Below are 11,376 nucleotides of genomic sequence, written 5' to 3'. Positions count from 1 at the left end.
AAAAGGTGGTGCAAGTCTATCACAAGCCTTTGACTGACTTGGAGATTCATCACAGTCGAAGTCTATTTGCACTTGGGTTTCAATCCTGAGAAATGGTTAATGCCAGTATTGCAAAATTTGTATGAAAGCTTCTTTCAGTGGCCACCATTTACAGAAAAAAAAGGGTTTTATATAAAAGACTCTTTGTCTCTCTCATCGATTTGATCCCGGTCAAAAAATGAGATTTATCCATAAGACTTCTAATGCAATTAGTGGAAGTTTTGTGTCTAAAATGCCTTTACAGCTTTTAGAACCTCAGACTATGGCTGCTTGCAATATTCAGGTCAGAAAACCAAAGAAAGACATACATTTTGGGTGGCTGTTAATTTTTTTCTCTTGAATCAGGACAAACAAAAAATAAAAGCCGTAAAAGGTATTCTTACAATGTAAATTAATTTTATTCAAAACAGATTAAAAAAACTAACAAAGCTTGCCTAACTACATGAGGTAGTACATGTAGCAAAATAGAAGGCAGAATATAGTATTCTGAAAAATGAAGAATATGAATAAGTTTACAAGTTGGAGTGAAATAAATTCAACAACAGAAACAAAATACATCAAAAATAAAGTTTAACAGCTTTTCAGTCTTAAAAGCACCAATATACTTTTCATAGAAAGAAACACAGTATCACCACTACATGTTCTTCATATACCATAATATGGTAAAATTAATGCACCAAGCTGTTCACCATAAATGAATTCTTTAAAATTGTGAAGCAACAAATGACGTAATTGTCATTGGGCTTCATACCACTATACTTCCTGGCCTGCAGGAGTATTTGCCAGGTCACAAGGAGCAAGGTTAGCCTTTGTTACCATTTTCTTTGGTTTTTTTGAACATTTACCTTCATATTAATGTGTAGTATTTTGATAACATTTATAGCTCAAGGCTACAAGCTTGCAAATTTTTATGTATGTGTACAATTCTACATTTTTTCTGGACCCAAATTTAGGTAAATTGAAGTAATCACATGGCAAAAATAAAGCATGTGTATGTGCAGAACTGCAGGCTTATTCCTTAATTTCAGGTTACTGCACTTCTCAATACAACAATTTTATCAGATCCTTCAAGGTTATATATGTCTGTCTCTCACACACCCATCCCAAGACAGTGGAATATCTGTGAAGGACTGAACCATAATGAATTATGGCTATTTGAACTAAAGAGCTTACCAGCATCCAACAAATATTTTATTAATCTATTTAAGAAATAATAGACATGAATGGCCCAGTCTCTTAAAAATATTTTTTGGAGGAAAACATGATAACATGAACCAGGGCTTCTTCCTATATTTTGTATTTCCCATTTTACTTCAAAATAGGTATTTTTACTTGTTATGGTTAGTGTGAAATTGAGAACAATCTAGGTCTTCATTTATGCTTGCATGGCTAATGCTACTATAAATCATCAAAAAGTTATATATGTTTTTATTTTACTTTAAGGCATGATTTATTTTATCAAAATATTGGGATGACTTCTTTAATGTACATTGAAAATAAAAACTCAGGCCTCCCTAAGGCATAGTTTTAAGGTTACTGTTAGTGGCATATATAAAGCACCATATAATAATATATTCAGATGAAGAAAACAAGGAACATTTGTGAGCTTTGAATTAACTGTATAGGAGTAACTGCTAAGAAAATATAGCAATATTTAACACAGGATTCAAAGTATTCTTATATATCATTATAGATTTTCAAATGAATTTTTCTCCCATGTTTATTTTTACAGATTTTTTCCATTAAGATTTATACGTAATTTAAACTTTTTGGTGGAAAGCAGTATACATCTTCTGTACAATAATGTTACAGCTTTATACAAATTTTAGGAATTACAAGAAATGGCCTGTATTAATCTTTTCCAAGTGCTCTTGTTTCACTTGCCTGTTTTATGTTTTACTTGCTAGATTCAAACAACAGCAAATACTCTGAAAGCCTTGCTTCCTGGAGGATTCTGTAAACTGGAACATAAAAACATTGCTTACATTATTTTTAAGACTGTAACACTCCAGTAACAACTTTTTTTAAATTTTAATTGTTAATTCTAGTATCCTGCAGCACTTCTTGTGACAACTCATAAATTTAGCTATCTAGGATTTCTTTAAAACTGCTGCAAATAAAAACTACATAAATTTCAGATTTTTTTTTCCCTAACATCTTATTAGGAACAAATCACAATATAAAAAAAATTCAAATAATCCTTTGTGATGAGGGATTCTAGATTCTAGTGTAAGGAATTGAAGCAAAATATAAAAAGTGTTTTGGAAATAGAGAAAACATACATCTTATGCTTACTATTCTAGCAACTGTACTTGGAGAGAACTTGCAGACCCAAGAGATTACTTGTTTGTTAGTTGCTTATACAACAAAGCGTAGATTTCTACAGAGACCTAAGATCTAAGAAAAACAAAGGGAATTCCTTCTGAATGGATAAATATCTGGCTTCAAAAGAAAAGAAACAAAAACACCCAACTCCAATGAAATTTTGATAGGATAAGTATTTTTGCCTTAAGTTGGACCAGCATGTCCTATTTAATGGTCCATTGTTTTTTCTTTAGCAAACCCTGTCTGAAGATTATCTGGGAAGGAAAGGGAAATGGAGGTGAAAGCAAGGAAAGGCACAATGGAACAGGTTGGCTGCAACAGCATTAGAATTCATCATCTTCTGCTTCACAGAAAACTTGCATGGGACTCTTCTCCAAACTGCTGACCTCCCAGACTTTACCAAGATGATTTATGTGTAAATATATGTGCATTTATACATATTTTAAAATGTATATTTATAGATATTATATAATACATATATTAGATATAAAGTATAAATAATGATCAAATTTGCAACATTCTTCCTGTCTGCATCTCTACTCGAAAAGATTTATATGGAGAGCAAAAGTGTTAGTAGGGAAGCACTCTAAGGAAACTGGGTGATCACCGAGAATAGTAAAAAAATATGTGAAATAAGTCATCCATTGAGTAAAGAAAATCTGTATTTTACAAGCTTCCAGATTTGTTGAAAGGTCTGAGAGAAAGAGAGCAGACATTCCCCTACCCCCAATTAAAAGCAAGACAAAAATACTCAATATTTTCCTATTTCTGGGTTTTCTAAAGAAACTTTTTGAGGTTTTTTCCCACTCAGATTTCTCAGAAAGACTATAGTCTGGGTTAGGTAACAATCATTTTTAGTCTAAGAAACATTCTTAGCTTTAGAGGATGAGAAGAGTGGTACAATGTTTTTAAAGTAATTTCTCTTTCTTCCTTTAGAACTTGGAGAACCCTTTCAGGGATTAAATTTAATCTGCAACATATTAGCCATGTGTTATCATCATACAATGCACAAATACACTCAATACAACTAGTGAACTTTCACAGCATCTCCATGTCTTTCAGAAAAACACTGTTAACAAATTATTAAAAAAAAAGGTTCAATGATTGTGAATTTTCATGTTTGTGACTATTAAGTATGATTCAGGATCACTGGTTCGATACCATGTAAATCACTAATGAACAGTTCATCAGGAACCAATGAAACTGCATCATTAATCTTAATTTTTAAAAAATCCCTAAGGATGTAAAGGCAATTTTCTTATCAAATATTGTGTTAGTCGCTACAGAACCAGCAAAGCAAACAAGAGGTTTACTTTATTTCATAAGCAGCTTTTCAGGGTAATGTTTTATGAGCTTAGAGGAGGCAGGCAGCTCCACTACCACAGCTTCTCCAAAGTCACCACAGCTGTTACACAAGCTCTGTAAATCACCCCTTGTTGCCTGTTTGTTTGGCTTCTAGCGCTGCCTCAGGTACAAACAGACACAATGCAAGACTGTGAACCTTATCGAGGTCAAGAGTAAAGTGTAATCTTTGCAAATGGGCTCTGTACCTTTCTGAATATATCCCATTTTGAAAGGAAGCAACATAGACCTTTCTTTTGTCTACTGGCATAACATCAACATAACCGCCCTGGTTGCGGACCACACCAGCGTGCACTGCTGCCCGGCAGATACTGGAGATCTGAGGAGGGAAGAAAAAGATTAGCTTTGCAGTCATCCTTTTATTCCATAATTTTTAAGAAGAAGACAAATAAAGGTATTTAAACCAAGTTTAGGAAACATAAAATAATTATATTTATTGCACGACTAGTTTTAGTATTTAAATCTGCTTCATAGGAATTAGGCCAATTTACAGGAATACAGACATTGCCTTTCAGGTCACTTTCACCATGATGTAAAAATAATTTATTTCAGGCTATTTCTTTTCAAAGATCAGGAACGTTTGAATTCTTGAGCCTTTCAAAATGAAAGAATCTATCAGCCAAAACATCAAACATCAGTGAAATGATCCATATTCAAAGGGAGAATCACAGTTTCCTATCCAGGCATGGGTAAATACTAAAAGCTAATTAGATGAAAGGTATAATGTGAGCATGAGACTGAAGATAAGAGGTCTAAAATGAAAATTGTCTGTGAAGTTAACAGCACCTGCAGTTTCCTGAAACCTCTATTCTCTGGTCACTAATTCCCCTCATGAACCCATGAAGAATAAACTATATCCACAGAAGCATTCCTCAGTGACAATCTTGTTAATGTTAATTTAAATAAGTGATTTAAACTTGCAGTACTCTGTTACTCTTTCAGCATTTTAAAAATTGTCAGAAGAATGAAACTTTTTAAATATTCCAGAAGGTAGATCCCAATCTTTAATACATAGCATAGCAAAGTGCAGTTCCAGCTACAGTGAATCTCTACTTGGAGACAAGCTTTTTGGTGGAAAAAGTCTTAAATGCAATAGGTTTCTCCACAAGCAACCTTAAAAAACTTAGTCAATATAAATATAAATAGCTGGTCAAACAGGCCACTATTTAAACAAAAATTGCATTTTTTCCAGTTATAACTGGAATAATTTATACATGTTATCATAGCCATTTTGCAATCTCAATGCTATATAAAATCAGGAATTTAAAATAGCAATGATTTTCCTACTGTCACTCTAAGTGCAGGACTTGCCGGGTTCACCCATATTTAGTTAGTCTTTTAATGTTCCAATATTTAAAGGAGTAAAGATCTGAAATACTTCATGCAAGTAATCTTTTGCAAAGATACTTTAGAGGATTTTTTCCACGCTGCTGGGTGCAGTTTTAGAACATGCCAGCAAGAATGCCATTTAAACCCCTCTGTACTTTTCTTCCTCCCAAGGTTGTAAAACTTTTGTTATATCCTGAACACCAACAGATGCATTATTTCTACGATTATAGCATCCCTTATTTATCCATACTGTGGAGTAACTAATCATGTGCAATTTCAAATACCCAGGGGGAAAAATGGCCTCTGCAATGCAGGATTACAGTCAGAAGAAATAAAAGATGATATTCACAAAGCAGTTAACTACACTCAAGAACTAGAAGAATACTATTCATTCTATTCATTCCTAGTACAATAACACAGCAGTAACTTTGTTTTCAGTTCCCACTAGAGATATAAAAAAAGGCTAGAAGTACAACTGGGGAAAAGAAAGATCAGCTTTTTCACCTCTGTAACAGTAACCAAAATGCTACACTTTTTACACCATGAGATAGGGATGTACCTTCATAATTACAGTTGAGGGTAGCTAAGATACTGGCTGTTCTCATGTTATTTGAAATTTCTAGTCAAGTAAAAAGGAAAGAAAAAGTCAAGGGATGTAGATTTTGACAGAAGAGGCTGACTAGTTGTTGGAAATGGTCTCCAGCAAGGGATGGGGCCACTGTTAGGGCTGGTATGACAAGTGGACCAATCAAGTATGGCTGGGCTAATGCTCAACATTTTAAAAGTGAAGGCAAGACATGGAATATGTGAAAAAGGAGAGGTCAGAAGACTGGGGTTGATGAAGCCAGTTCAGAGGCTATTTTCAGATGAAAAATAAACTGATATTCTGATGCTACATTCCAGATGAGACTGGACAACAAATTTCAATATATGAACAATTAAATGAGTATAAATTCATAGTTATGAACTAGTTTGTAAGAATAGCTATGAATATATATATTTAGTTTTATAAACACATGCAGAATACATTTTTTTCAGAAAGTATTATCTACCCTTATTTCTCAAGAACTTCTTGTCTTGGAATGAGACTATTAGACATTCATTTAAATGGAATCAGATTCCAGAAGTGATGCCACAGTGTTTCCTATGTTCAGTATTATGTCATCGAGATCACACTTCCTTGAACCACTAAGGTAAGCCTCTTGTTGATTTAAGCAAAACAGGATTTCACTATGTCTATCACAAATTTCAGCATATTTTTTGTGGTTTACATCAGCACCCTTGTGTCACTTTCTGGAAGACTTCAAAGATTTGGGGTTGTTTCTTTAATTTTGATGAAGAAATTCCAAAGGATATATAAGGTAGTATTTTTAAGTTAGTATAAACACTTCATACAGCATTATATGGCCGTGCTTCATTGCTGTGTTGTGAACACTCCTAAACTTGTTAGTATTTTTAACACGTCATAGGATCTGAATACCAAGTTGCCCAATTATTTCCGTTCTTTGGGTACTCCACAAATACCAATATCTACCACAGCATATCATTACTCTACAAAGGCATTTAAACCACAAGTGTCTTTAGCATACCATCATAGGAATATGGAGCTATTTAATAGCTTTCTACATCATAGTCTCTATATTTTACCATAGCAGAGAATTATGAATACTCTTGCAAAAGTTTCAGGGAATATTTCCATATACAGTTACTGAAACAAAAATCAGTATGACCAAAGCCCTCAAATGGTATAAAATTATACAACTCCATCAAACTCTTTAAATAAAAGATATTTGTTGCTCTCTAGCCCCCAAAAGAAGTTAGGTAGACACTCTGAAAAAGTAAAATTAATTCTGCTCTGCAGATACCTATTTATCTCCTTTACCACTCTAGTCTCTGTACTACAAACTACTACAAACATAATCTAGAACAGCACCTTCTGTGTAAATATCTACCCTGACAGCATGTGAAGTTGATAAGATTCCCATCTCTGGATTCCAACCTGTATTTATGTCCATTTTTTCCTAAAAGCACACATTTCTATACAATGGAGATGAATAATGAGATAGTACACCTAAAATAATTTTAAACTAATTAAATTCTAATTTAAACTCTGTAAAACTAATTAAAGTCACCTGGGACTTCTCCAGCCAAAGAAAATACATATTCTGAGATTTCCTCCTGTTAAACACATGCATGTCTTCTTTCTCCTCAACAGTCTCTTCTAACTCACTGGGAAACTTTGTCTGTAGCCCTTAATTGCAACCACAGAGCTGAAAGAAAATCATCTTCCTCAAAGTGCACTTGCATTGAGTCTATTTTCACTGCCTCTTTTATACACATTAAGGATCCAGCCAACAAATCAATTATCTTTCTAAAGTGGAAGTACTATTCACACCTGTGACACTACTTATGGACAAGAGCGTTTTCAGGACAACACACTCAGGTAATCTAATGGACATTAGTTAGTTTCAAAATACTGATGAGTAAATATTTGCATATTATTTTCACACATTTCAAAGAACTGGAAAGTAGTGAAAATCATCATCTGACCCAGCTCGTTGCCATACTACTCTTTATGGCATCCATAAGACAGTTAAACCATAGAGTTTACTGCCAAAAATGTGAACTGCTTTCTCTGCCACTACATCCTGGCTTCTCCATAGAGAGATGACAAAGGAGGGGCATAAAATAGAAATCTCTTTTCAGGTTTTCTATCCACCTCAGAACTAAACATGTTGTAGAAAAGACAGGGAAAAAACTTGACTAGCAAACAGAATGACAAGAAAAAAGTCTGTTAAAATAACATGACAGTGTGAGATATTTTATACAAAGAGATCAAAACTCTGTTGCAAATATTTAGCTATCCACACAGATAAGAAATATTCAAAGTAAGAAGACTGTGGACATTTATTTTAAGAATAATATTTTTTCGTATAGTCTGACAGAAGTTAAGGCTGCATCAGGATCTAAAGTGAAAAGGTTTAAAAAAGTATACACTGCTAATGTTGAACAGTGGGATTTTTGATAAAAAACTGAAAGTGGGTCCAGAGACCAGTGAAGTCTACAATGAGTTTTCAAATAACTTTCCATATCTTCAGCAGGTGAGTACTGCTAACTTAAATGGGAGCCTCTGGAAAAGAACTTTTGAAAAGATTGTGTGAAAAATCAGCATACAAAAGAAAACTGTATATCAATATTCTTCAATATTCTATCTTATACTTACATAATAATTTTTTTCATAGAATTTTATATCTCATTATATAACACAATGTAAATTCCTGTACTTACATCAGAATAAATTCGTGTACCAATTACACGAGCGTAGTGTGGATTTGCCTGCATACAGTTGTGAGGACAATACACCCTGAAAGATCAAAAACAAACCACATACATTTAGGAAGAGTATGAGGATTAATATATCATGTTCAGTGACAGCATTAGTAAGTATAAATCAAGTTGATTATCTGTACATATGGGTCTATAATGCTATTTAAAAGCTGTCAGTTTTTAAGGCTTTGACCATACAGTTGAAAGCATTGCTAATGTGTTAAGGTTCATAATGAAGTGCTTAAAATCATACTTTAACAAGTTTGGTCTTCTTTCCTTTCATAAGCAGATGGTGTTCTTGCTCAGCATGTGAGGCAAGTAGAAAACTCAGTGAGAAGAGAGACTGTTCATTATTCTAGAATATATCTAAGTGCCCTATACAAAATGTACAGTCAGATATCTTCACAGAAGAGACAGATCTGAGTGAGGACCTGTTATGATACTGATGACTGGTGACACAAGCCAATTTAGCAACTTATAATGAAGGTGAGCATTGGCATGTGTGGTTAGAACGAAAAACTTTGGAAAGTAGTGAGATTCCTAGCTGATTCTGGGAGATCAGAAACCTACCAAAACAAAGACTGTCTTTATTAACTGCATTTTGTTAACCTTTGAGGAAAACTTCCTCTGTGATTCATGTCTTCTGTAGCTTCAAAATGCACAGGAAAACCATGTGGGAAGCTAAGAGTAGTACAAAAGGTGTCAGCATCTTATTTGCTAATTGTGATATGCTTCAAGCAAGAACCATGATTCAACTCTAGGACTAGTCTGAGTTATTTCATTTCAAAAATGGAGCCACCCTACATGGGGCAGCCCTGAGCAAGTGCTATTCTCCAAGATGTTATCCAGGCTCCAGTCGGTATTTGGCAAGTCACATCACTTGGGCATACTAGAGTCTTGCCAGATGGGTAACTAAAGCATGTTGATAGAGTCAGGAAACATACTTTTGTCAGAAGGAAGCAAGAAGTCAAAGAAGCCTTTTGAAGACCTGCTGATTTATGAGTCAGGAGTAAGAGGGAAAAATGAGGTTGTATACTCAATGCCATGGCTGATTACTGCTTGTAATTCCTGAGACTACATTTTCAGAATTAAGAGTATGCACAGAATCTTGAATGAATCTCTGCTTTTGTGAATTTCCTTAAGTTGACACATCAGAATGTTGTAATTTTTAACCTTGTACTTATTTTTTAATTTTCCTAAAGACAAAACCTATTTTTCTCTTAATGAAGCTAGCTTTAGTTTTTAATAATGAAGAAAAATAGACAAAGATTGAAGTACGAGCTTGTACCCATCCATTCCTGTGTTCTGCTTCTTACCTTACATCTTCACATCTTCCAGTTAGAAAGCCAGGAGTCATAGCCAAACACCAAGTAAGTCCATGGACCCAAGTGCTACATGAAAGGATGTTTTACTAGCAGTTTTGGCTTTGTACTTGTTTCCTGTGTTGGCTGTAGGATTGCTATGAAAGTAATCCTGTGGATATCTCCAGCTTAATTTGTGGTAAATCATGCTACAGTGTATTTACCTTTGACTCATCTATGGTTTTAAGAACTGTTACCGAATTCCTTTGTAAAAATATTGCGGTACAGGCGCCTTTCAAAGAGTTAAAACACAGTCTTCAAAGAAATGGCACAGATATTTAAAGCCAACCTGCAGACCAGACATATTAACCAGATATATTTCAATTTTATTTTATCGAGTTTCTCCGGAACTCCCAAGCAAATTGGTAACTTCTACAATAAATATCTGAATTTTATCCTCCTATTGTATCTGTTTTACAGGTATATAAATTGAAATAAAGTGTACTTTGCCCAAGGTGCATATATATAAAAATGGACAATGAAAAATAAAAATACACTTTTATTCACAGTCTTTAGTCTAATGATTTCACTAAGATTAGCAAGAGGATCTTAATGAGTAAAAGAAAAAGAGACTTTCCTAATGAAAAATCCTGCAGATCATCTTTACCTCCTTCTACTAAGACCAAAGACTAAATATCACTTGAACATTTCTGACTTCATTTTTACAGCTACCGTTGTCGCCTTTCTCAACAACTTAAGACAACTTAAATTAGTAAATGGCAGAAAATAGAGCAGCACTTTAAATTAATGACATTTTATGAATTTTACCTTGGACAGTGTGAGGCTGGTTTTTGAAATGGGCACAGCTGTTCCACTGTGGTTTCACAGGTGATAGCCTGAACTGAAGAAAATAAAATAGAAACAAGTAAATGTGTGCTATTTAGAAAAAACAGAGTAGTGCTGAGCATGTAAGAAATAAATACTAACCTGTTACTTTAGAGACAGTGAAGGAGTTAGCAGATTGGTATTTTCTAAAGAACAAATATTAGAAATTACCAGTAAATAACATATTTCGGTGATTTCTTTTAGCTAGAATAATTTTTATTAGACAATATGGAAATAAACCCAAGACAATGTCCCCAATCAGTTTTTACTCACTTCACCCCCTTCTCCCCAGTTGGGAGTCTATTCATTGCAATGACACATTTACTTTGTACTGCCAGTGAATCTGTTTCTAAAACAGGAATGTGTGTTAAACTCTTTCAGGAATTTAATTTGCTAACAGAATGTGCAGTAGATACCAATTATGCAACATACTGCTCCCTCATAGTGTAGCATATGGTTGCTCAGAAGCTTTCATCTACCAGAAGAGATCATTCACTTTCTGCTGAAGGTTCATTCATATAAACAGCTCCAACACTGAGAAGAGTTTCTCCTAACAGCCTTTCTGAAACATTTCATTAAATTTTTTTCTTGGATCTTGCATCTCCTGTTATCATGAGCATCATTAAAAACCCAGTATAACATGCAAGAGTAATTTTTTCTCAGTAATTATATGGCACCCAGATGTATCTGCTTCCTGTTGTTATAAAAAATCAGGTATATAGGTTATGTAGCTTCACTACAAATTGATGAACATTTCTATTTTACTCCCCTTATCTTCTGTTTTCCTCGTCGTTTAACTCCTGGAATA

The 11,376-nt window shown here is 34.1% G+C and overlaps 1 protein-coding gene across 3 annotated transcripts in view; it reads right to left on the bottom strand.

Annotated features, from left to right (window-relative positions):
- Positions 1–418: 418 nt before the first annotated feature.
- Positions 419–11,376, bottom strand: part of CRISPLD1 (cysteine rich secretory protein LCCL domain containing 1) — a 37,686-nt gene continuing 26,728 nt past the window's right edge. For 2 of the 3 annotated variants that reach the window (XM_042036257.1, XM_042036259.1), the window contains 4 exons: positions 10,671–10,714; positions 10,512–10,584; positions 8,344–8,419; positions 3,662–4,045 (listed from right to left, as the gene is read on the bottom strand). In XM_042036257.1, coding sequence (XP_041892191.1) covers positions 3,791–4,045; positions 8,344–8,419; positions 10,512–10,584; positions 10,671–10,714 — 448 coding nt within the window. In that variant the 3' untranslated portion in view covers positions 3,662–3,790. Of the gene's footprint in view, positions 2,001–3,661; positions 4,046–8,343; positions 8,420–10,511; positions 10,585–10,670; positions 10,715–11,376 lie in introns of those variants that run through there. The other variant, XM_042036258.1, reaches the window with a different exon arrangement.

The sequence above is a fragment of the Corvus kubaryi genome, unplaced genomic scaffold (assembly GCF_017639235.1).
Source record: "Corvus kubaryi isolate FWS band 111438036 unplaced genomic scaffold, C.kubaryi_AGA036_p1.0 37385, whole genome shotgun sequence".
NCBI classification, from domain to species: domain Eukaryota; kingdom Metazoa; phylum Chordata; class Aves; order Passeriformes; family Corvidae; genus Corvus; species Corvus kubaryi.
The sequence above is the reverse complement of the archived record's forward strand: the minus strand, read 5'-3'. Positions and strand labels throughout refer to the sequence as shown.